General features: G+C 46.4%; 1 protein-coding gene across 3 annotated transcripts; it reads left to right on the top strand.

Moving 5' to 3' along the window:
* Window positions 1-13,287: 13,287 nt before the first annotated feature.
* TRIM45 (tripartite motif containing 45) lies at window positions 13,288-26,617 on the top strand. Of its 3 annotated transcripts, XM_088022320.1 has the most exons (7): window positions 13,289-14,335; window positions 16,211-16,944; window positions 18,235-18,364; window positions 18,968-19,082; window positions 20,713-20,833; window positions 22,027-22,186; window positions 26,364-26,617. In XM_088022320.1, the coding sequence occupies exons 1-6, from the start codon at window positions 13,848-13,850 to the stop codon at window positions 22,173-22,175; spliced, it is 1,737 nt and encodes a 578-aa protein (XP_087878446.1). In that variant the 5' UTR covers window positions 13,289-13,847; the 3' UTR covers window positions 22,176-22,186; window positions 26,364-26,617. The 3 variants fall into 3 exon arrangements, with proteins under 3 accessions (XP_087878447.1, XP_087878446.1, XP_027957929.1); XM_088022321.1 differs by lacking the exons at window positions 22,027-22,186; window positions 26,364-26,617 and adding an exon at window positions 21,277-21,378 and having other exon boundaries at window positions 13,288-14,335; XM_028102128.2 differs by lacking the exon at window positions 26,364-26,617 and having other exon boundaries at window positions 13,290-14,335; window positions 22,027-22,310.

A 26,617-nucleotide genomic window follows, 5' to 3' on the forward strand; every position in this document is an offset into this window, starting at 1 on the left:
TGGGGAAGATGCCTAAAGTCTAGGAAATAAACAAGAGGATCTCTTACCTTCATAGCACACTCTGGCTCTTACTAGCAGCATCCTTAAAATGGGGTTAATAATACCTGCTTTCCAGGGCTTTTGTGAGGAATAAAGTATGTGAAATTACATTGTAAACCATTTAAAAATGACACAAATTTAAGGAAAAACTATTAGTATCACTCCTAAGTCTGTATCTCTCATTAAACTCCAAATTCCTTAAGAAACAACACCCTTACTTCCTATCTTTGTATCTCCCCGCTCCACCCCCCGGAATGCTATAATATAGAAGCAGAAACCGAGCTCTTCTGGAGCCAAGAGAAACAATTTTTCCCAGAATTGTCAGGGGCATCTCACCAAGAGTTTTACAGGGGTAATAATAGGGATCTGGGAGCTATTTTTAATATTTATAAAAGTCTAACCTGATATTATACTGTTATCAGCAGTAAAGCTTTACAAGCTAAACAAAACATCAGTGTTTTCCCTAATTTTTCTTGTTTTCCCTTGTAAGTGGAATTATATAAAACAAATATGCATCTCATAGAAAAATTAATTGTTGCTTTATTTAATAAATATTGTGTGAGGCCCTGTGGTAACTGCCAAGGAAAAAAAGATGAATAAAAGAAGTCATAATCCTTGCCTTTATGGAACTCACAATCCAGTGAGGACAGACAAGTTCACTGTGCAGGTATAATGTTATATGACAAGGGCAATAATAAGGACAATCACAATAAAGGGAATATATGCAGGACTGTTAACCTAGCCTTAAGTGGGGCTGGGTGGTCACAAAAGGCTTCCTGGAGGAAGTAAAACCTGAAAAGACTTCTGGGAGTTATCCAGGCAAAGGCTGGGTATAAAAGAAGAAAAGGAGGCCGCACAATATGTCCGGGCAGAGGGAGCAATATATGCCCAAGATTCAAGGTGACAGAAAACACGTCACCAAGAAATTATAGTTCAATAGGGCCCCAGTGTAGAATCAGGGTGTAGGAGTGGATAAACAGAAGGGTGGCATTTTACCCCTAATTTTATTTTGGAAAATTTTCAAACCTGGAAAGCACTTGGAAAAATAGTGTAATGAATATCTATATCCTTTGACCTTAATAATCCAGGGAGTGGCGGGGAGGGTTGGTGGGGAGAGGAAGAGATAGAATGAATGAATGAATGAATGAATGAGGCAAAATGTTAATAATTGGTGATCAACTGATGGTAGAGATTTCTAACACTCTTCTGATGCTCCCTCTGCCCCAGTCTGTAAATGTAAATCTTTCTACAGCTTCCCTCTATTTTTTTCTCCTCTCCCTCCTTGGGAAACTTTGAAGATTAACTGGTCATAAAAACATTCTGCTGTCATGTGAGGTGACTGTTACTGTCCTTTCTGGTCTGTGTTACTTTTAGGCTGTCTCTTAAAGCTGCAGGAATTTCTTGTCCAGATAAACCAGTATTTCTCTGTGTTTCATAACCAAGCCCCTAAAGAATATTTTCAGACCTTTTTTTCCTAATTGCCTCTTTGGGAAACTTTAATATGCAGATATACTGTATATTTGGCTTTGTAATGTATGTGTGTGTGTGTTATATACATATGTATTATACATATTATGTATAAGTAATATATATGCTTTATACTTAAAAGAGTAAAATTTGGGGGGCACTCAGGTGGCTCAGTTGGTTAAGTGTCTGGCAAGTGTCTTGGTTTTGGCTCAGGTCATGATCTCAGGGTCTCGAGATTGAGCCCTGCGTTGGGCTCTGTGCTCGATGGTGAGTCTGCTTGAGATTCTCTTTCTCCCTGTGCCCCTGTCCCAGCCCTCCCCCACTCTCTCTCTCTAAGATAAATAAACAAACCTTAAAAAAAAAAAACAAAAAGGGGCGCCTGGGTGGCTCAGTTGGTTAAGCGACTGCCTTCGGCTCAGGTCATGATCCAGGAGTCCCTGGATCGAGTCCCACATCGGGCTCCCTGCTTGGTGGAGAGTCTGCTTCTCCCTCTGACCCTCCGCCCTCTCATGTGCTTTCTCTCTCTCTCTCTCATTCTCTCTGTCTCAAATAAATAAATTTTAAAAAACTTTAAAATAATAAATAAATAAATAAATAAATAAATAAATAAATAAAGGAGTAAGATATTTTCATACTCTGAGAACCAATTTTTGCCCACTTATGGGCAATATCACTCCCACTGAGAAAGCATGAGATAAACTGATCTAACATAAAGAGGAATAAATCAGATTATAATAGAATGAACTCCCATTCCAACTAGTTTTTATAAACAATATTAATGTATTAGTCACTTATATAAAGTAAAGTAAGATAAATTCAAAGATTTCTAACAAAAATAAGTTAATTCCTAAGGCTTTGTGTCAGATCTTCTACAAAAAACTTTTTATTACAAGCCACTTGGCCACAGACACCATATGTACTATGCTCCAGTGAACTTAGTACAGTGATAAAGGACTTAATTCGCCAACTGTCACCTTCCTGACAAAATGAATACCGTAAGTCTCTGTTGGGAAAGGTAGGGGAGGACCATGGCAATCTCACGTAGCTTGGGGGCAACAGAGAGGAACCAACCCAAAGCAGACAAGTCCTAGAGAAGGAGAATGCTCTTTATAGGAGGCAGCAAAACTTAGGCAGGTGTTGGAATGAGAAGGTTGTTTTGAAGATAAACTACCAACAACATCATTTTACCAAGGTCTACAGCAGTGCTGTTCAGTAGGAATTTAATGTAAGCAGTGTATACAATTTTATTTTAGAAGCCACATTACAAAAGTAAAAAGGAACGAGTAACAATAATTGCAATAATAGATTTTATTTAATAGATTTGTATTAAAATATTATCACTCTTAGATAAATAAACTGTAGTAGATTCATATATTGGAATAGCATCCAGTGCAAAAAAGAAATAAGCTATCGAACCATGAAAAAATGTGAAGGAACCTTAAATGTCTATTACTAAGTGAAAGGAGCCAATCTGAAAAGGCTACATACTGTATGATTCCAGCGATATGACCTTCTGGAAAGGACAAGATGATAGACAATAAAAAGACCAGGGGTCGGGGCGCCTGGGTGGCTCAGTTGGTTAAGTGACTGCCTTCGGCTCAGGTCATGATCCTGGAGTCCCGGGATCGAGTCCCACATCAGGCTCCCTCCCTGCTCAGCGGGGAGTCTGCTTCTCCCTCTGACCCTCTTCCCTCTCATGCTCTCTATCTCTCATTCTCTCTCTCAAATAAATAAATAAATAAATAAATAAAATCTTAAAAAAAAAAAAAAGACCAGGGGTTGCCAGGAGTTTGAGGAGAGGAAAAGGTGAGTAAGTAAAGCACTGGGGATTTTTAGGACAGTGAAACTACTCTGTGGGATACTATAATGATGGATACGTGTCATTATACATTTGTCAAAACCTATAGAATGTACAACACCAAGAGTGACCCTTAATGAAGACTATGGGTGATAATGACGTATCAATATCGGTTCAGTTATACCAAATGTAACTCCCTGGTGCAGGATGTTGATGGTAGGGAGGCTGTGCCTGTGTGAGGAGAGGGGACATATGAGAACTCTCTGCACTTTTTGCTCAGGTTTTTTTTAATAATGAAATTTTTTTTTAAGTTTTAGATTATTGTTTTTCTAGAGGTTTATTCTTTTTTTTAAAGAATTTATTTATTTATTTGTCAGAGAGAAAGAGGAAGAGAGCGAGCACAAGCAGGGGGAGCGGCAGGCAGAGGGAGAAGCAGGCTCCCTGCTGAGCAGGGAGCCCGATGCGGGGCTCGATCCCAGGACCCTGGGATCACGACCTGAGCTGAAGGTAGACGCTTAAGTGACTGAGCCACCCAGGTGTCCTTCTGCTCAATTTTGATGTGAATCTAAAACTACTCTAAAAAATAAAGTCTGTATTTTAAAATATATATTTATAATATCTATCATTTTCAACATGCAATCAATATAAAACATTATTAATGAGATATTTTACCTTCCTTTTTGCATTACAAATCTTTTAAAACCCGCATGTATTTTACACTTACACCATTTCTAATTTGGATTAACCACATTTCAAGCGCTCAAAAGCCACATGTTGGACAGCTCAAGTCTAGAGCAGTGGCAGCACCAAGCCACACCGGATTCTTACATGATGTTTACATTGGCTATGCAAATACAGCTTCCCATCAAGCCTCTCAATCCTCTGTCCACCCTGATTGCCGATTGTGGCCTCTCAGCTCCTCTCATATAAACATTTAGGAGCGAGCCCTTTCCCCAGTCTAGCCCTCCAGATAGTCTCACTCCAGAGATTTTCCTGATGGGACTCTGTCTAAAAGAGAGGCACTGAATACTGAAGAATATAAGGCATTTATCACACCAGAGTTTCCTGAAAACACCATGTACTCCTCATTAATAAAAAGAGAAAAAGCTTTCAGGTCCTGCATACTGTGCAAAAGAAAAAAAGAAGAAGAAGAATTTATTAAAATGCAGTGCAGATTTAAATACTATCTAGAAAATAAGTACTTAAGAAAAAAAGAGTTGCTGTCAATATAGAAATAAATAACTTGGCTTTGCCTCAGTTGGTGGGGATTATATATATTTCCATGCAACTAGAAACATTATTTATTTATATTTCCTAGCCACATTCCTGGAACTAATGTATAGACTTCTCTATAAACCATGATATATTATAATCTACTCATGCTCTAAATGCTATTACAAAGATGTGGGTGCACTTCAGCTCAGAAAAGTTAGCTGTCATTTGAGTTAGAAAAGGCACTACATTAAATCATAGTCTGCCCTTGTATATTCATCATTTTCAGGTTCTATCACTCAGAGAAGTGAGACAAAAAGGCATTTATTTGCTTACCATTTTGAACAGCTCTTCCAAAAGACGGGAAAAGAAAAAAATCCTGAGGAAAAAACAGTGTGATATAACACAGGCTGCATACATATACATATTTATAGTCACAGAAATCATTATTAAATGCCCAGCTCCCACCTGAGTCCTTTTTAAAAGGAAGGAGGGAATTTTAAAATAAAACAAATAAAATTGGTATTTAACTGTGTATGGTATTTTTAAAATTAAGACTTCCACATGAAAAGTCAAAATATTTTCATTATAGCTAAACATTTTCAAATAGGTTCTTAATATACTCTTAATATATTAATAATATATATAATCTTAATATATTAAATTTAATAAAATGACATGATATCTAGGATTTGATGGAAAAATACTCCAACAAATAAAAATGATAATAAAAGTAAAAGTTGAAATAAAAATGACACTGAATGAGAGATACTTGGGAGGTTCATTATACTCTCTCCACTGTGTATAGCTTATATGTAAAATTTTCCAAATAAAAAAGTTCAAACTTGCTGGTAGTAAGTTTTAAAATATGTGGGTGTCTTTGACAAAAGAAATTGTTAACTGGTCATTTCTGATTCAGGGCGTGGCACAGGAGGTTTACTATTTACTTACATTCTTTTAAATTAGTCACATGTTTTTATCAAACATTATTTTCTCAATAAAAATATCTATACACACACACACACACACACACACATTAGTGTTTTGTTAAGTGTAGAGCACTCTATACTTCCTGAAGAAACTGGTTATGCATTGATCTCTGCACCTAATTAGTTGTGGGTCCTTAAGCAAGTTACTTCTGAACCTTATTAAGTAAGAATAACATTTAAATGAGAAAATACATTGAAAATACCCAGCACAGTGTCTGGCACAATATAGGTGTTTTGACTGTCAGTTTAAACAACATTTAATACATAGGGAGAACTAGATTTACTATGGAAATAGGTCCACCCCTAACATCTGAGGAGCCATGCGCAAAAGGAGAAAAAGAGTCATTTGCCCATATTGTTTTTCTCTTTCCACCCAATACAGGACACCCCTAACAAACCCCATCAAGCTCCACCACCCCCAACAGCTGCCCTTTGACCACTTCTAAGGCCAAAGTGGCGGGAGTGGACTGGGGCAAGGTACTTAGTATTCCTTGTCCCCCGGGGTAGGGATGTGACTAGAGAGGGGCCTGAGTAGGTCCTTCCAAACCAAAGAGCCCAGAGCAGAGGACTCAGGTGCCTGGACTAAAAGCTGTACTGATTAGAGACCAGGTGTTACACTGAACCACTCAACAAGAGTAGCAGTCAGAAGACATGGCTTCATGCCCCAATTCTTCCAGAAACTTCATGTGACTTCAGGCCATGTCTTTACTTAGCTGTGCCTCAATTTTCTCATATATCCATCTAATAAATATTTATTGGGCTTCAACTTCGGGCCAGGCATGCATCTAGATACCATGAATACACAGAGAATACAATAGATAATAGTCCTTGCCTTCAAAGACTTACCATTCTGATAGGAAACAAGCCAAGAAGATATCTGGGGGCAAATGTACTCCAGACAAAGGGTCTCTTCTAAATCAAAATTTCCATGATTAATCTTGCAAGCTGACATGTTCATTAAATACAAATAACCAAAGAAGCCTAAGGGAAAAAATAGCATAAGTTTAATTATAATGCAGTATTATAGAGTGCAAAACATGTCTTTTTTCTTTTTTGACTTTTTAAAATTTATTTTTTTAAGATTTTATTTATTTAAGAGAGAGAGCACAAGAGCAAGTGAGCGAGCAAGCACAAGTAGGGGAGGGAGGGCAGAGGGAGAAGCAGGCTCCCCACTGAGCAGGGAGCCCACCATGGGGCTCGATCCCAGGACCCTGGGATCACAACCTGAGCTGAAGGCAGATGCTTAACCAACTGAGCCACCCAGAAGCCCCGGTTTTTATTTTTTTTATTTTTTTATTTTTTTGAGTGTCGTTGACACAATGTTATGTTAGTTTCGGGTACAACGTAGCCATTTGACAAGTTTAACCATCGCGCTGTGCTCACTGCAAGTGTAGTTACCATCTGTCACCATATAACACTATTACAATATCATTGACTACATTCCTTATGCTGTGCCTTTTATTCCTGTGACTTATTTCCTCCATGACTGGAAGCCTCTATCTCCGACTCCCCTTCACCCATTTTTTCTATCCCCCCACCCCCCGACCCTTCTGGCAATCACCAGTTTGTTCTCTGTGTGTACAGGTGTGATTCTGCTTTTTGTTTGTTTATTCATTTAAAACATGCCTTTTATTTGTTTTTTTAAAAGATTTTATTTATTTGTTTGTCAGAGAGAGGAGGGGATGTGGCAGGCAGAGCAGGTAGAGGGAGAAGCAGACCCCCCGCGGAGCAGGGAGCCCGATGCAGAACTCGATCCCAGGACCCTGGGATCATGACCTGAGCCGAAGGCAGACGCTTAACCGACTGAGCCACCCAGGCGTCCCTATCTCATGCCTTTTAATATCTGTTCTCTAATACACCAGTATGAGCATGCCACAACTGCTGCTCTAATTTTTTTTTTACTGCTGCTCTAATTTTAATCACAAGAATTATCACCATATGCAGTACAAAATCCAATCTCTAAATGTGCCATTTTCTTTATATTACTACCCAGTTTATGTATATTTTATGTGGAAGATAAATTTATATAAAAGATAATGTAATCACAAAGCATTTATCCACATTAATTTTTTAGTAAATACGTTAATATATCAGGCGCTTCATGAAGAATTTATGGCAAAAAAGGTTAATAATGAGCTTTATTATTTGACAAACATAAAAAAAGGAATTCACAGAAAAAGATGAATAAAATGTGTAATAAATTACAGTCTAAGAATAGTTTATATTTATGCCAAACCAATTAAGATTGGGTGCAGCTTTCTGACTATACCAGCTCTGGAATGTTCAGGGTCAGGGCAGAGTATCTGGTCAGACAACTAGTGGTCAAGTGAGAAGAGCTAGAAGATCTTAAAGAAGACTGTGGAGAATTCTTTCTGAAAGGGTGGGTAGTTAAGTAATAATGGAACTTATGTGTCATTTAGTTCCAGTCTGACCTGAAAGAAGTTACACAAGCAGAGCTCCAAAGCTCTGATCATTCTCGCCATCTCATCCTACACCTTCTCGAGGTTGAAGAGTTGCCCACTTAACATAAAATATCAGTTCTAAGATAGAAGAAGTGTGCGCGGTCCAAGCTTTCTTAGTATAGCATTTTGTTGCAGCTACTTCCACTAGATGGCACTAAAGACTCTTTTAGGAATCAGGCACTTAAAAAAAAAAAAAGTCTGGGTGGGGCAGTAGAAGAAATGAGGTTACCTAGGCTGGCAGAGGTAGAGCTAAGGGAAGCCCCTACTAGAAGATAGCTTCCAAGAAAGGAGGGATTTTTGCTTGTTCTACACAATGATCTATCCTGGAACACAGTCAAAAGCCCCTGCCCTCATTACTATTCTAGAGGGGGAGCAAGCCACGAAGACATTCTGGGAAAACACATTCCAGGGGCTTAAAGAATAGTTGACGAATAAATGAAGGTCTTGGAAGAGCCACTGAAGATCATGATCAGATTGGAGTTTCAGAAAGATCTCTGACAGGATTATACAGAATGGATTGGAAACAGGGACACCAGTTAGTAATCCAAACAAAGTATAATAAGGACTTGAACTTGACTTGAAAACAAGAATAGTGGGGATGGATGGGAAGGAGTAAATTCAGAGATATGGTGTGGATAATAATGATAACAGTAAAAAGAGCCCCCCATATCAAACACAGGCTAATGCTCTAGAAACACCACCTCCAAATCTCACAACAATCAAGGGAAGATGAAGGATTTTTTTTAAATAGGGCTGAGGACCCTGGAAAATACCAATGTTTAAGAGCTGGGTGGGAGAAGTCATGCTTTCAAGGGGGAAAGAAAAGGAGTGGTTAGAGGGGCAGGAAGTGGAAGGAAATTCAAGAATAGTGTTATGGCAACCAAGGGAGGAGAAAGTTTTGAGCAGAAGCTTGTCAATGTCACAAGCAGGGGTGAGTGGCTGGTTCAGTTGGTAGAGCCACTTGGTGTGACTCTTGATCTCCAGGTTGTGAATTCCAGAATTTCAGTTGTTATCGAACAGAATTTGCTATAGTATTATTTTGTTTTAAGTACGTTCTGTGACCACCGTGGGGCTGGAATTCAGTGAGGTTTAAGGTAGGTGGGCCTAAAGATGATGGGGACACATGTGGGTGCAGATTTAGAATTGAGAGTTGTGACCAAAGCTCAGGGCAGAAAGTGTGGATCTGGGAATCATCTGTGTAAGAGAGCAGGTAGAGAGAGAAATAGGGTATAAAGAGGATGGAGGGGAACCAGTGAGGAAGGAGAGTGTGAGACGCAGCCCAAGAGATCAGAAGGCCAGGAGAGTAGAGCATTTCGGAAGTCAAGTAGGAAGCAAGTCTGAAGGATGAGGAAGTAGGTAACAATAGTGAATGCTAAACAGACTGTATATTGAGAAAAGGCCAGTGACTTCGTCACTGGTAATCTACAAGAGAAAAGCCTCAGTAGAAAGAAGAGTTGGAAGTTAGTTTATGTGAGGGAGGAAAAAAATGGGTGATGATGGTGACGAACACAGAAAGTGGGACTACTCTTTTGAGAAATGTAGGGGTGAGAGTCACAAAAGTCAGTAAGTGGAAAGCCAGCTCAGTCAAGGGAGGATTCGCTTCCCTCTTTAGGACCTGATCATAACTCTTAACAGATAGAACATGCTGGTCACGGAGTGATTGAAAATGTAGGAGCAGCAAGGTTTTGAAGAGCCAGGAGAGGTTGGAATAAAGAGCAAAGGTGTTGAGGAACAGAAGAAAGGCAGTCAGGATGGGTATGAGAGGAGGTGTGACAAACCATAGATTGGGGGGGGAGTGTAGAAGGGCAGGGGCAGAGGGAGATCCCCGGCAGCCAGACTTGATCTCACAACCCTGAGATCATGACCTGAGCCAAAATCAAGAGTCAGATGCTTAACCCACTGAGCCACCCAGGCACCTGATAAACCGTAGATTTTTAAGTAGAAAGTGAGGGAGTTCTCCAGATAGCCTTGCTTTTCTAAACACTCAATTAAAGGCACTTACCTGCCGAGTATATAAGTGATTAGATGCTTAAGAAGCTAAGAAAGGAAGGGCGCCTGGGTGGCTCAGTTGATTAAGCGACTGCCTTCGGCTCAGGTCATGATCCTGGAGTCCCTGTATTGAGTCCCGCATCGGGCTCCCTGCTCGGCGGGGAGTCTGCTTCTCCCTCTGACCCTCCCCCCCTCATGTGCTCTCTCTCTCTCAAATAAATAAATAAAACCTTTCAAAAAAAAAAAAAAAAAGAAGAAGCTAAGAAAGGAAAGGGAGGTTAGGGTGGAATCTTAAACATGGCATCATAAGACAGGAGTTCAAGTCTCAGACGTGTTACCGTGGGCTGCCCACCAGATCTCTCTGAGACTCCGTAGTCCTCATAGAGTTGTTAAAAGATTAAGTGAAATAATGCACATGTAACGTATAAAGCACTTCTTAAACAAGAGAAACTTGGAACACCTACCATGGGAAATGTGATAGAACATGAATAAGAAATGAAGCAAAGCATCACCAAGCGTCAGGTGAAGTTCAGAGCAAGAATATATAGCAAACACAAGTCTGCACAGTTTTTGCAACTTAACTCCAGCACACCAGAGTGTAACAAACAGATTCTGAGTCAGAGAAGGTGAGGAAAAGAAAGAAAAGCTGAAGAAATCTAGGTAAGGATTATTTTAAGACCTTTGTAGGCATATTTATTTTTGGAAATCACATGTAATTTTTATATAAAAGTGGCATTTGGGGATGCCTGGTGGCTGTCAGTTGGGCGGCCAACTCTTGACTTTGGCTGGGGTCGTGATCTCGGGGTCCTGGGATCGAGCCCCACGTTGGGCTCGGTGCTTGGCGCGGAGTCGGCTTGAGGATTCTCTCTCTCTCTTTCCCTCTGCCCCTCCCCCCGCTTTGCTCTTGCATGCTCACTCGCTCGCTCTCATAAATAAATAAATCTTAAAAATAAATTTAAAAAAAGCGGCATTTGACTCATTAACATGTTATATTTTGGAAATGGCCAAACACTTCAATTTCTAAAAATTTTTATAGTTTTCCTATTTTAGGGTCAAATTTTATTTTGTTTGGTGTTTCAGATTTCCCTATTTTTGTAAGCTTAGGCTCCAGGCACTGTGCCTATGGCATGAGATGAGTAATGGAGACATCAATGAAAGAGCTGCTCATTGGGTCCAAATCAAGTAGGGAAGGTGATAAAACCAGCAGTGAGAGAACCAGGCATACGAGACAGGCTTAAAGTGACCGGAAATCATAGGAACAGTGGAGAGTAAGTGCCGGAGTCCAGCTCCAGCAGGGGAAGGGTCCTTGAAGGAAAGGACGGCCTCGGCGAGTGAGGAGACACGGACACAGGATCAGGTTGCAAGCGTCTCCCTCCCGATAGCCTCGGAGGGACAAATTTTTTTATTCCTTAGAATGTTTCCTTGCTTTTCCATTCTTTCATGTGATTTTTTTACATTTTCTCGCAATCATTTCGGATTTAAAAAACAGCATGACCGTGCGAGACAAAGCGTGACCTATAAAGGTTATCTAAAGTTTATTCTTTCTCCAAAGGCAGCTTACCATGTGTGCACCCTCTTATCAATGTACTTATTCCATTTCTGTATGTTTTCTTCTCTTGTCCTTGCTCCGTAGACACCACGGAGGATCACTCCTCTTAATCCTTTACCAGAGGCTGTCAGATGATGCCCGCCCCCTTTTTCCCTTTAATCTTATACTATTTGTTCATGTCCTCATCATCAACTCCATTACAAGGAATGGGAGGAGGAGGGGCAAGGAAGTTAATCCTACACCAGGGGCTTGCCTCGAGGGGCATACCAAAGGTGGCCTCCTATGTTGTATACAACGTAGGGAGGTCCCTGTACTGTAGGAATGTCGCGAGATTTTTCTTTCCTAGAATCCTGATGTTTCAGAGGTGCCTGAGGAATCTCATCAATCGGAATTCTTACTGGGCCTGGATCCAACAGCTCCCTTACAGATTGGAGGACATTGGGTATTTTTACTTCTTGGCCCATCGTCAGCCTTTTTGGAATCGGTTTCATTATGATTGCTTGCATAGGCATAACTGAATTTATAAATCATTTTATCATGAAACCCCAGAATTGATTATAAAGATTGCCACAAATAAAATGAAAGGAAGTGGCAGGAGCCAGCTGTGGAGTCTCCTGATTTTTCAGGATTGTCCCTCATACGTGGACTTTGTCAAACAGCATGAGTAGCTTGGCTCGCGCCAGGTTAAGGAGCTAGAGTGTTACCATTTCTGGAAATTGCAGAGTTATCGGTCCCAGATCCCAGGTGTGGCAAAGCCCCCACAGGGCCGAATCAGGAGACTCCTGGTAAGGGTACTTGGAGGAGGAGACAAAAAAACTGTCCAGGCTGCCTGACGCGTTCATCTGCCCGATCCGTTTGTGAGCCCACAAAGGGTTCATCCCTCTATGACATCCTCCACTCCCACTGTGACCATGACAGTCACAGGCCCTCCCCCATGACCAAAACGGCGGGACACACGTGCTCCGTTTCTGGTACACAGAACTGTAGAATTCTGGGTGACAAATCCTTAAGCCCTCAGGTCTTCCGCGCCCCTGGCCCCGAAGGGAAACAAGGGCTTCTCCAGCCCCGGCAAACCGCGAGCCGAGCTCCCCCAACGGCCAGCCCTCGGTTCAACAGTCCACCAGACGGGTCCCCGGAACCAGGGCCTCAGAGCCCTTAGTCCCGGGAAACGAAGCTCTCGTAGCCCGTGGCTAGGCCTGACGGATTCCTGAACTGAAATAAGCTGGGGAGGCCCAGAGGGGAACTCGCGGGATCCCACCGGCCGAGCAGAAACGTCCCCTGCTGTCACGTCCGAAGCCTCTCGGACGAGGAAGACGCCTCGTCCTACAACTCCCAGCAAGCTGTGCGCGGAGCTCGGGGCCCACTGACAGCGCCACCCACCAATGGGAAAGCCCAGTCTGAGTTCGTGGGCCCAATCCGAGGGCCCAAAGGAGGTCGTCCCCGGGGCGTATCAGCGCGGCTTTTTAAGGAGTCCTCCGGCCTCTCTGGTCGCTACAGCGACAGAGAGACACCGGAAGGGGGTGACGCCGGCTATACTATGCCGCTCACTCCCAGCCTCGCTCTTTTCCTCCCCTCTGCCCGAGCCCTCCGGCCACCCGACCACCCCCCCACCCCCCCGCCGTTAGCTTGGTCCCGCCCCTCCCCGTCGGAGTGGACTGGCGATTGGATGCTGGTGGTGTCACTCTGGTGGGAGGCGGGGCCCCCAGCGGCGAGGGCCGCCCTTCTCGGACGGTGATTGGACTCCCCTGAGTAGACTCGGACTGGGATTGGTGCGAGGAGGGGCCAGAGCCTTGTGGGCCGCGGTGTTGGGGAGGCGGTGGCCGTCCAGGAGCCGGCGGGAGGCATAGCTCCTTGGCCGGCCGTGTGACGTCCGCTCAGGGCCGGGTCGGGGGAAGGAGCGGGAGCCCCCCCCACCTCATCAGGCGGGGGCGGGGGTGGCGCTTGTCGCGTGTCGGACCGGGGCCAGTGGGGCGGGAGGCGGGAGGCGGGTGGTAGTGGAAGGAGTGAGAGGTGCAGGGGTCCGGGAGTTGGCGGCGGCAGGACCCCTCAAGACTTAGACCTGGCAGCGCTTCCGGGGAGGAGGACTTGGGGGGCACAGGAGGGCGTGGGCGCGTCTGGTATGGGATGCCATGGAGAGGAGGGGGCCCTCCTAAGTAGATCTGTGGGTGGTTCCTTTGTCGATTCCTCTTCTACCATTTTAACCTTTGAATTGCCGAAGAGAGAGTCCCCATGGTCTCTGCTCAAATTCTGCAAACTTTTTCTTTGGGTGGGCTTAATCACCCACTACTTCATTATAGAGCTGCCCACCGCCTTTTGTGATACTGGGCACAAACGTGGGGAATATGTCAGAAAAGAGGAAGCCGCTGCTGGGCTTCGTGGGCAAACTCCCCAGTGGGACTGCGCTTGGGAACTCAGGCAAGACTCACTGCCCTTTGTGCATGGGGCTTTTCAAAGCCCCCAGGCTCTTGCCTTGTTTGCACACAGTTTGTACCACGTGTCTGGAGCAGCTGGAACCCTTCTCAATAGTGGACATCAGAGGGGGAGACTCTGACACAAGCTCTGAGGGGTCAATATTCCAGGAACTCAAGCCTCCCAGTCTGCAGCTGCAGATCGGCATCCTCTGTCCCGTATGTGATGCTCAGGTGGACCTGCCCATGGGTGGAGTGAAGGCTTTAACCATAGACCACCTGGCCATGAATGATGTGATGCTGGAGAGTCTTCAAGGGGAAGGCCAGGGCCTGGTGTGTGACCTGTGCAGCAACAGAGAAGTGGAGAAGAGATGTCAGACCTGCAAAGCCAATCTCTGTCACTTCTGCTGCCAGGCGCATAGGTAAAGTCGGGATCCCCACCCCCACCCCCCTCCTTGCAGCTTAAGAGCAGAATACAAAGAGGTGTCAAGCCAGAAATCCCTGGGTGAGGCAGATGGGAAGGAAAGCTCTCTCAAATGCCCTGTAAGGCCAAAGAGAGTATACGCTGTGATTAATACTCCAGAGTGGTAGTTAACTCCTGCAGCCTTACATAATACCCCGTAGAAGCAAAGGTTTGTGTAGCCCTTTTCAGTTTGCAAAGCACACTCACAGTTTCCTTGGATCATCAATCCTTTGTATGGTGAATAATTGTGGTGGGTGCTGGATAAACAGAGAAGAATGAATATAATAGCATAGCCCCTGGCCTTGATCGCATTTGATGCCTTGTAGCTCTTATAGAAAAGCAAGCACTGTTTTCACTCCCGTTTATTATTTGAGGAAACTGAAGCTCAGCAAAATGTGATCTGACAAGGTTCCACAGCTGGTAAGTAGTGTATAACAGAACCCAGGTTTTTTTGTTTTGTTTTTATTTATTTATTTGACAGAGACACAGCGAGAGGGAACACAAGCAGGGGGACCGAGCAGGGAGCCCCATGCGGGGCTCGATCCCAGGACCCTGGGATGGAGCCCCATGCGGGGCTCGATCCCAGGACCCTGGGACCATGACCTGAGGCCGAAGGCAGATGCCTAACGACCGAGCCACCCAGGCGCCCTCAGAACCTAGTTTTAAATCCAGGTCTTCTGACTGCATTCTGTGCTCTTTCTGGTAATCCATGCTGCCTTCCCAATATAAGGTGCTATTTGGCGGGGCCCCACCGCAGCCTTGACCTTGTACCCTAGAGTGACTCTGGAGCTTGGTGATGTGGGCCGATAGGTGCTCGTTGGGGTGCAGATTTATGTCTTTTTTGGCATTTGGTGAATAGCCAGTCACATGAATCACTCTTTGTCCCTTCTCTGCCCCCTCCCCCATTCCAGGACATCCGAATTTAAAATAGCCAAGATTTTGGATTTAGCTTAAAATAGTTTTTAAATTCTGCCCTCCATTTGGTTTCTGGTCTCACCAACAGAGCAAGTTACTCTTCAGTCTTCCTGTTTTTAACTTCTAGTTATGACTACCTTTGCTGCCAGCTAAACAGCTGACCCTGTTTTTTTCTACAGCCACTCTTCCGGTGCCAGAATAGGCATGCGAGCTCTGAGGTGGTCTCCTGCTACCGGGGGATCTCTCAACAGTCACTGGGTTTCCTAGGGATTCCCCTGAATCTCTAGAGGGCTACAGAAAAGGGGAATTAGCGGAGAGCTGTGATCCTACTGACCATTGATTTCAGTCTTTCTAATGCCGATGACTCTTGGGGAAAATTCTTAGCTTGCTGCTTTGGGTGATGCAATCTCTGGTCAAAGGAAATGCTTTACCAAAATCTCAAGTGAAAGTGGAGGGAGACTCTGTCGGGGCCAGCTGGACACTTTTTAATTGCCGGGGGTTTATTGCTGTGCCACGCAGCACAGTTTCTGTCTCTTGGTGCTGGATTCCCACCATGCTCTCGCCTCTAGCTTGCTGAAGGAGTAGGCCGTGCCTCTTGTCTCAACTTGCCAAACTAACGCTTCAGAGAAAGTTCCAGGCCGTAGCCTTCGTGTTGCAGCCTTTGGCAAAGTCCCGTCCCAGGCCCGAGAGCCATAGTCTACTATCATTTTATTCAAGGTAGTAGCTTTTTCAAGTAGGTGTTATTCCCTCCCCATACAGATGAGGAGGAACTGGAATCCGTGAGGATCGCATAGTTAAGAGGTCAGAGCAAGGGACTGAACTCAGATCTCTTTGACTTCCGAGCCATGCACTGAAAACTGCCAAGATTGTTTCCCAACCGAATCGTCCCCTAATTTCCTGTCCCTGACTCTGTCCCCAGGCGGCAGAAGAAGACAACTTACCATACGATGGTGGACCGAAAAGACTTAAAAGGCTGCAGCAGGATCGGGAAGCCCGTTTTGTGTCCTGCGCACCCTGCAGAGGACCTGAGGCTGTTCTGTGAGCTCTGCGACCAGCCCGTGTGCCAGGACTGCGTGGTGGGGGCGCACCGGGAGCACCCCTGTGACTTCACGAGCAATGTTATCCACAAGCATGGGGACTCAGTGCGGGAGCTCCTCAGAGGCACCCAGCCCCACGTGGAGGCGTTGGAGGAAGCCCTCGCACAGATCAAAGGGATGAACAGCGCCCTCCAGGCGCAGGTGGGGGCTGTGGCCGCTGACGTGCGAACATTCTCTGAGGGCTACATCAAGGCCATTGAGGAGCACCGGGACAAGCTGCTGAAGCAGCTGGAAGACATACGGGTCCAGAAGGAAAACTCCCTACAGCTGCAGAAGGCCCAGCTAGAGCAGCTGCTAGCTGACATGCGGACTGGTGTGGAGTTCACAGAGCACCTGCTGACCAGTGGCTCAGACTTGGAGATCCTCATCACCAAGGGGGTGGTAGTAGAACGGCTCACAAAGCTGAACAAAGTCGAATATAGTATCCATCCTGGAGTAAACGATAAGATATGCTTCTCTCCTCAGCAGAAAGCAGGCCGGTGCCGTGGCTATGAAGTTTATGGGGCCATCAGTACCAAAGAGGTCGATCCAGCCAAATGTGTCCTTCAAGGAGAAGGTAGGAGGCATTTCCTGCTGGCCTTGAGAGGGCAGTGGACGGGGACATGCTGTTTAAAGAGGTGTGGCTCTTTTAGCTGGGGCCTTCATCCAGCTAGGAAGAGTTTCCTACCGACCAGTTTACCGCGGGAGAGAGCCATATGATCTAAAGGACAGTGACCCCCTCCCTCGCCCTTTCTTTCTGTTTCGTTCTGGCCAGGGTGCAGTTAGTACTCATACAGGGGTGAGGCTTGACCCTTTTCCAGCTGAGCAAAGTAGTAACTAGCAAGGATCTCAAAGGAGCATGCTGTGTCTATCAGATGATCGAGCAGAGGCAGTGCCCAAAGACGACACCAGGATAGGCCGGGGTGAAATCCTGCCTGCCTGTAGAGGAGCATGGCAGGGCCCCAGAGGGCTTGGATCATTCCGAAGAGAGTTTCAGAGGAGTGAGGAAGACAAGGTTAGAGCGTACTTTCTTCTGTGCCCTTCTTGGTTTATGTAAGCCACATCTTGACATTTAAAAGATTAGGCATTTCATTCGGTAGGGGGAGAAACAATTTCCTTTGGCCCTTCTGTTCCTAAAGGAGGCAGTTATTCAAACATAGATATGTCAGAGATCAGTCCTGATGGGCAGACTGTACCGTAGATGCAGCCTGCCTCCGGCACGGGAATTCTTAGCCTTTTGGAGGTCATAGATCCCTTTGAGAATGATCTCTCCCCAAGAACATCCACTAATTTGGGCACCCCACTTCTGGAGATTCTTTGATCCCCCGTAAGCCTCTCCAGAGACCACATGGTAGTTCATGAGCCCCAAGTGAAGAAGCCCCGTTGCATCTGCTGGCCCAGAGGCTGCACCTACTGAATATTTCCCTGGCAGCTTGGCTCAAGTGCTGAAGGGTCTGGTCTGATCAGCTGTACCCCCTGCCCATTCCAGCATGATCTGCATCTCAGAGAGGGTAGCTTTGGGCTTATGAACTTCCCTCACAGGGTCTAGAGATTTTCGGCTCTGAATATGTAGGTCTGTCCTGCGTATTTTCAGAGCTCCCTTTAGGGCTGCAGTTAAGGTTCAGGATCCTGTGTGATCCAAGAGCAGCAACTGGCTGAGAGACAGCCAGGCTCGCCAGGAGGGACTCCCAGGAGGTATGCTCTGGGGGCCAGAGCAGGAAGAGAAGAGAAAGGGAGCAGGGCGATTACTGTAAACAGGAAGCATGACCTTTTGCTCTAAAGAGAAGCAGCAAGATGGTGTCTGATCTGGGGATGCAGTCACCCTGGCTGGCCTTTGAGGTGAGGACTGAGTGTTTATCTTCCGCAGATCTCCACCGGGCCCAGGAGAAACAGACAGCCTCTTTCACCCTGCTGTGTAAGGATGCGGCAGGAGAGAGCATGGGCCGGGGAGGAGACGGCGTGCAAGTCGCGGTCATCCCTAAAGATAAGAAAGACAGGTGTGTATTACACAGCCAGGTGTCAAGGGTAATAAGCAGTGACAAAACTGGACACTTGAGGCCCCTTTGCAGTTGGGGAGGTGTACCTGGAGTAGTTACATCCTACGCCGCGCCCCCCAGCTGCTATTAAAAAATGTGATATGACCAGCTGGAGATGTGTTTTCTTGCGCGGGTTTTATGCCAATACTCCACTCTCTCCCAAAGGTCTGCTCCACCCCTCCGCTTGTCTGAAAAATACTCTTATGTTAGACCAAATGGGCCCCTTCTCAAAATTCAGCCCCACTTTGCTACTCCACTGGGCTGGGAGTATATTCATGTGTCTCTGAAATCAGAGGACGAAGGAGAGCCAGAGGGTACAGCAAGCCCATCAGAGAGGACACAGGAGCTCATTCAAGGAATCCCTCTGTACACCACATTAAATCAGCATTTACGTTGCTTCCCTTCTGTTATAAAATTAATTTCCGAGACCAATGGAAGGACGTCCTGCTTGGGGGACATTTCAAGTGAACGTTGGGGGGAATGGTGTAGGGTTCACACCTCAAGCGGTGGGCGGCCCCAGCAGGCCTGTGAGTGAGTGGTTTTCTGAACCCCATCTGCATTCAGTCCGGTCAGAGCGCTGGTGCACGATAACCAGGATGGGACATACCGCGTCTCCTACACCCCCGAGGAGCCTGGTGTCTATACCGTGTTGGTCTGCATCAAAGAGCAGCACGTGCAGGTGAGTGGGACCTGTGCCTGTCCTCCCTGGCCGCCTTTGTCCCCGCTTCCTCTGGCTTCTGCCGTCTCAGGATGTGGAGACATGTCTCGTGGGATCAGCTGTATGGAGGGATTGAATAGGATCCTCTTTCGTCCTTCTCTTCACTTGAGAAATAAGCCACATTTTGCTGGTGACCATAACTCTGTGCCTGTTCTTCCTCCTGGCTGGTTGGGCTTGTATTTTATCATTCTCCCCTTTGGAGAATTCTTAATTTGGGAAAGATACCTTCTTCCCAGGGGGCATTCTGCCAGGGGACAAGCATACACATTCAAGCAATACCCTCTAGCTTGGGATTGTTCAGACTGTGACCAGACGGACTGGAACTTACTGGAACACAATTTGGGAGAGTTATGCCTTCTCCCCTCAACTGACCAGTCATCTATCCACCTGATCATCTGCCCTCGTAACTCTTTCGCCTGTTTCCACATGTGCTTAGCTCTTACCAGGGTTACTGCACCACCACCCCCCACCCCAGACAAAGATAACACTTTTCTGGTCTAGAGATTCGGTATTTTTTTTTTAAATCGGGCAATACTCAGGAGGTCCGACGGAATCTCGAGTAGTCACAGATTTTCCCCAACCCAGAAAGCAACACTGACAGGGATGATAAAGTACCATAGTGTCATGATGTGTGCAGGAAGGAAGACTCCTGTTCAGCTCCACTGACTGCCTGTCTAATTACATTGGCCGGAGTGGGCTGCGTCCCTCTGCATACATTCTTAGGCCTTTCTTCCAGGCTGCTTGGGCCTAGGGATCATCGCGCAATTCGACTGAGAAACAAACGTGCTGAGGTACACAGTCCCTGTAGAGCAAAACCAGAACTTGAACCCATTTCTTTGAACTCCCGAGTTGTTTTTAAAATGGATCGTAAACTCTTGAAAGGAGGAGAGATCGAATGCGTGAAAGGCTTTTACGGTGCCAGACTCTCTGTTTTGTGCTTCGGCAGACTGTGTGCTTCTCAGTCAGGGACAGGCCCATAAGCTACACTTACGAGATACTGACTATGTAACATAGGACAGGAAGCGGAGAACGGAAGTTGTCCTGGAAGGAGAGGGGCGGGTGGGAGAGTTTCGAATTTGAGGATTATTAACCACGCGCTCTTCACCTTTCTGCCTGTATCCTCACGGGCCAAGACTAAGTGGATGGGGACACAGAAACATCCGGGGTGGAGGGGTGGGAGGAGGGGAGTGAGACTCAGTATGTGAGGGAAGGAGGTGTGTGACTGAGACATTGGAGAAGGGATGGCCCCGCCCTGTGGTTGCCGCGCTCTGCTAACGAGCCCCGAGACTCTTCCGGAGCGGAGAAGATGGTGACACCAGTGACACGAAACACAGCTTGGGTTTATTCGTGTATCAGGCGGGCTCCGTGCTAGAGGGGCCGCACAGATGCCTTCACTCTCACGCATTTGTATCTGGCGCCACACAGCTGAGCGCCCAGCTGTCACTGTCCCCTCGTCCGTTTCCCTCTGCTGTCCTCGTTTCTCCGGGGCCAGGCCCTGTGACGGACACTGCGTTTAAGCACATGGGATGCTCAGCACATCCCTGTTGACTCATAAATGTGCTGTTCTTTGCTCTTGGTCTGAACACTGAAGGGCTCGCCATTCACCGTGACCGTGAGGAAGAGGCATCGGCCACACCCGGGCGTGTTTCAGGGCTGCACGTTCTGCTCCAGCGGAGGCCAGAAGACTGCTCACTGTGGAGGCACCATGCCAGGTGAGGGGACACTCGAAAGTCTCCCAGCAATGGGGGTCACTACCGCACAGCCACTAGGTTTAGGAGATTCAGACTTAGGCTTTCTTTCTGGGAATATAATCCATGCATATCAGTACACCACAGTTCTAAAAGTTTCACTTTAAAGCTTTTTTGTTCTGAAAAGTGAGATAGTAAGCTTAAAAGTTCTGATCCAGTTCACCAGTCTTATGAGCCCTGTGCTTCTCCCCGGGACACTCGATGTCCATGTGTACCCTCTCCAACAGCCTGGCAGTGTAAAAAAATCCAAACGCACTCTGTTCCTTTTAAAACCTTAAAGAAATTCCAAGCAAGTCAGGGATGGGGAAGTGGGTGATTAAATCAGTTGACCAGGTCTGGCTCTTTTTGGGGGAAGGAGGGTCGACTTAGGCAGGAGATCTGATTTTTTTTTTTTTTTTTTTAAGTAGGTGCCACTCCAAGCATAGAGCCCAACGTGGGGCTTAAACTCACAACCCTGAGATCAAGACCTGAGCTGAGATCAAGAGTCAGACGCTTAACCGACTGAGCCACCCAGGTGCCCCTCTAATTATTTTTTAAAAAATATTCTTTTGTGTTCCTACTCCGATGGTGAGCCTTAAGATAGGCTCGTGCATGGGGCGCCTGGGTGGCTCAGTCGTTAAGCGTCTGCCTTCGGCTCAGGTCATGATCCCAGGGTCCTGGGATCGAGCCCCGCACCGGGCTCCCTGCTCCGCGGGAAGCCTGCCTCTCCCTCTCCCACTCCCCCTGCTTGTGTTCCCTCTCTCGCTGTGTCTCTCTGTCAAATAAATAAAATCTTAAAAAAAAAAAAAAGATAGGCTCATGCACCCTTTTGCATAAACACTTTAGGAACTACCTTCTTTATTTCAGCCACTCTACCCTTCTCTTTTATTTCAATTATTTTTCCGTTAAAACCCAAAACAGTTCATCTCCTTGAGTTAGCAGAATGTTAAAACAACACTCTTCCCAGAACTTCAGCGAGTCTTAATTGAGTTGCTGTCTTCAGTCCTTGGGAGTCCTCCTCCTACAGAGGCACCAGATAGCTTGTTTCTCTCGCCGGGTTTTTATTACATGTTTTTACATCCATGACTCTAAGTGTTGCCAGAAACGTTAGTTTCCATGGTAAACTGCTGGACTTCATTCTTAATGTTTGTCTTCTGTCTCCTCTTGGTACCACACAGGGGGGTACCTAGGCTGCGGCCATGGACACAAAGGCCACCCGGGTCGCCCGCACTGGTCCTGCTGTGGGAAGTTTGCCGAGAAGTCAGAATGCACGTGGACAGGTGGGCAGAACGCACCAAGGAGTCTACTCAGAACCGTGGCACTCTGATGCCTTCCTGGGTACGTGCCCAGCCCGTTTAGCTGCAGCCAGTACAACTTCCAATTACCAGAGGACCCCAGACCTTGATTAATTCTGAAGAAACAGATAGAATTAAAAACAAAGTGCCTTATCTTATACTCTCAATTTCCAGTCTTTTCTTGTGAGTCACTCACTGATGGTATGTACGGACGTTTGAGCACCAGACACCACGTTTCTCTTCATGATGGTTGGCAGGGTTCATTCTACACTGAGGCTCCCTTCTCTTGTGCAGGAACAGAGCGATCTACGCTGTTGGAACTTAGGGATCATGGGGGGAGTTCAGTTCCTGACTTTTGGATATGTAACTCGTTTATTTCTCCCTGAGCCACATGTTTGCTGTTTCCCTCAAAGAATTAAAAACTGCTTTTCATCATATCTACTTTTTGCTAGCACACTTTAAATGGATTATAATGGGATCTTGTTGTTTTGGTGGGGGTCCCCGGCTTGACCCCTAGGCCACGTTCATCTCATACTCGCCAGCCTAGATTACTGTTTGGTCAAGGGCATACAAGTAGTAAGTAAATAAAGGGGAACAGTGTTGAAATACCGCCTCAGAAATTTGTTACAGGTCTACTCTTGCCAGGCACTCTAGATACTTTCATCCTCCTCACATCTCCCAACCCTCTGTTACTTAGAGAGGAGTCTTCACTTCTGTCTGTAAAGCTAGAAATTTCAGTAGAAGCTCTGGAGTCCTAGAGTGTGCCTGCTTAGCTGTTGAGCCTGAAAGGAACTCTGGGAAGAGGCAGCACGCAGCCCTGGTGCCTCATCCCTGCCAAGGGCTTCACTGTATATAGTTGGTGTATTCTTCTGGGACTATTGATTTCAGTGTGTATTAGATATCATTACTGAAATCTGCATTGCAAGGGCCATTAAGAAGCAGGTGACCCATTTGAGCAGTGAATTGGGTCAGGCAAAGGAAGTGAAGTAAGCAGACAAAACACGGACTGTCGGGTCATCATGGGATACATTTCTTTCCTCCTTAGGGCTGATAGATGTGGGCTACATCATTGCCATAAATCCTAAGATACTCACTGTATTCCCACCCTTTTCTGGGAAGATTCCCTTCGGTGCTCTCTAACCCAAATCTGATCTTCCCAGAAGACAGTGATGGCTCTGCGAGCCTCTCAAAATGTTAGCTACTTGCTCCTCCTCACTCCTTATAACCGCTGGGCCCCAAGTCAGGTAGGTGTCCTGTTAGCTCATCATTGCTGCTTTAGGATCGGCATTTCTCAGCCAGGAGCGGTCTTTCCCGACAAGGGACATTTAGTCAAGTCTTAGAGACATTTTTCCTTGTACAACTGGAGGCTGGTGCTACATCTATTGTGTAGAAGTCTGGAATGCTGCTCAGCTCAGGACAGCCTTCTGCAACAGGGAATTACCCAGTCCAAAATACTCACCGTGCTGCTGTTGGGAAACCCTGTTCCGGACCATTAACTCTCTCTTTTTTCAAAAAATGGCCAGCCTTGGGCCTCATGCCTTTCTACAACTTGTTGCCCCTCTGTGGTTCAGCCATCTACACAGCCCCGCATCAGAACCCTCATTCCTTGAAGATTTTGGCCTGAGCTTGCTGCCACGGCAGAACCATGCCTCTTGGTCTCAGAGTAATTCAATATCCACATAGGCTTCTTAATTCCGTGACCAATTCTCTGCTCCTTTTCCCCTACCTTAGCCGTACAGTCAGTCATCCCCTAGAGCTGGCTAGATTCCAACTGTACCCTCTGCATCCTTTCCATTTCAAGCATCCCATGACCACAAGCTCCCATCTCTCCAGCTCACCCATGATAATAACCCGACTCTCTTCCTGGAACCCACAATGCAGTGATTCCCCCACCTTCTCGTGGCTCCCCTCACGCCCCCATGTCCTTGCCTTCATTCTCTCTCAGCTTAGATTCTACAGACCATCAGTATAATCACTCTCTTGCATGTGGTCTCCCTGTCATTCTCGAAAAAACCCCCAATTGGATCCATCTCTCCATCTAACCCGACCGGATGATCCTGGAGAAAAACGAGAGCACAAGAACTTGGCCTCACTTGAAATCTACAACCACTAATGTCAGTGGGCTCGTAGCATTGCTTAGTTGTCTGACAACCTCTCTCTCTTCAGCTGGTTCCCCTGCTCTGCCAGACAAATTATTTCATACTTTCTTCTCAAACTCCCTTTTCCACCCAGCTTTCCCTCCCCACTTAGGACCTTGCTTTGTATTTCACCAAGAAAATAAAAGGATTCAGAAGAGAATTCTCCTACCTTCTCACCACATCTACAAATCTGCCTATATGCTTATCAAAAGCAAACCTCGGGGGCTGCCTGGGTGGCTCAGTGGGTTAAGCATCTGCCTTCGGCTCAGGTCCTGATCCCAGGGTCCTGGGATCGAGCCCCGCATCGGGCTCCCTGCTCCGCGGGGAGTCTGCTTCCCCTCTGCTTGTGCTCTCTCTCTCGCTCTCTCACTCACCGTCTCAAGTAAATAAAATCTCAAAACAAAACAAAAAACAAACCTCTATGCTTGTATGCTAGACAGCGTTGCATCTCCACGACCCAGGAACATAGCTCCAGGAAGTCCCTCAGGAACATGCTACAATATTCCCCCCTTTAAAAAAAAAACAAACAGATTTCCTTTGATTTTTGTACTAGTCTGCTCACGCTGCCGTGACCAAATACCACACACCGTGGGGCTCCAACAACAGAAATTTCTCTCAGTTCTGGAGGCTGGAAGTCCAAGGTGAAGGTTTCTCTTGAGGCCCCTCTCTTGGCTTCCAGGTGGCTGCTCCCTCCTGTGTCCTCACATGGCCTTGCCTCCGTGTAGACACATCCCTGGTATCTCTTTCTCTTCTTACAAGGACACCGGTCCTACTGAGTTAGGGCCCACACTTCTGACCTCATTGGACCTCAGTTATCTCCTTAAAAGCCCTGTCTCACACTGGGGATTAGGGCTTCAGTCTATGAATTTGGGGGGAACAAAATTCAGTCCATAACATGTTTCATCCCTCTGACAACCACTCCATTTTCGGCTTCCCTTTAAAAAACTTCAAAAATAATTGCTATTTCTACTTCTCCTTGCATCCTCTTAGATCGAACCCAATCAGCCTTTCTTCCTCACCACTCCTCTGCTCATCAACGTCCCCAGGAATGTCCACATTATGGAACCCAATGATCAGTTCCTGATGTTTCCATCAACCACATTTAACACAGCTGATCACTTTCCCCTCCTTGGAACATTCCCTTTGCTTGGTTCGCATGGCATCACTCTCCATTCTGTCTCACTGACTTCTCCTGACTCTTCATCTTTGCTAGTCCCTTCTCATCTCCCCTGGTCCCACATGTTGGACAGCCCTAAGCATCCGTTCTTGCATTTCTTTGTCCTCTGCCCTCCCTAGATGATCTCCTCCTCTCTTGACTCTAAATACCATTTAGACACTGAAAACTCCTACATTTACCTCCCGCTCCAAATTCCAACAGCTTAACACCTCCACTTGGAGGCATTCCAGGCACCTCAAATTTCAGATGTCCACAACAGAACTCTCAGTTTCCCAGTCTCACTTCCCAAACCTGCCTACACTAGCAAACTGCTTCTCCTGCAGTCTGTTCCACCTCTTGAAGAGGAAAGTCCAAATCCATTCTTAAAGGTGGTGGAGTCAATGGCCTGGCAAACGTGCTTGACTCCCCTCTCACACACCACATCCAATCCATGGGTGAGTCCGTTTGGCTTTCCCTTCAAAATACATCTGCCGAGCACTGCTTTCCACCTCCACGACCACTATCCTGGTGTAAGACACCAAGATTTCTCCCCTGCCTCCTAGATGGTCTCCCTGCTGCCAACCTTCCCTCCCCCCCACCCCCCCCCCCCCCCCCCCGCCGTGGCCTGTTCTCCCCTCAGGAGTCAGAGAGGTCCACCTCAGATCATGTCATTCTGCCGCTCAACACCCAACATCTTCCCATCATACTCAGACCAAACCAGTGTTTACGTCGGCATGTAAGAGCCTATACCCCAGCTCCCTGTTCTCTCATTTCCTCCCCCTCACCCCAGTCACTCATTCCAGCCCAGTCTGCCTGCCTGGGGCTCCGTAAACTCTGCACATACTCCGTAGCAGTTATGATCACTGCCCTGCCATCTGGAATGTTCTTCCCACAGATATTTAACGATTGATTCTCTTTCTCCTCAGGTTTCGGCTCCTACGTCAATCGTCATCTTATGGGAGAGGTCCCTAACTACCCTGTGTAAAATAGCAACTCCCCACCCTAGGGCTCCGCATCACCCCCACTCGGCTTCGTCACCGTCTCACATACATATTCTATTTGTTTAATGTTTGTTCTCTCATATTGACTGTCAGCTCCATGAAGGCAGGGACTTGACATTTATTGACCATATTGTCCCCATGTTCCTGGTACATAGTAGAGGCTTAATCAATGTTTTGTT

Source organism: Eumetopias jubatus, unplaced genomic scaffold (genome assembly GCF_037043125.1).
Source record: "Eumetopias jubatus isolate StellerSeaLion01/CBP00866 unplaced genomic scaffold, mEumJub1_p1.0 scaffold_4, whole genome shotgun sequence".
In the NCBI taxonomy this organism is placed as follows: domain Eukaryota; kingdom Metazoa; phylum Chordata; class Mammalia; order Carnivora; family Otariidae; genus Eumetopias; species Eumetopias jubatus.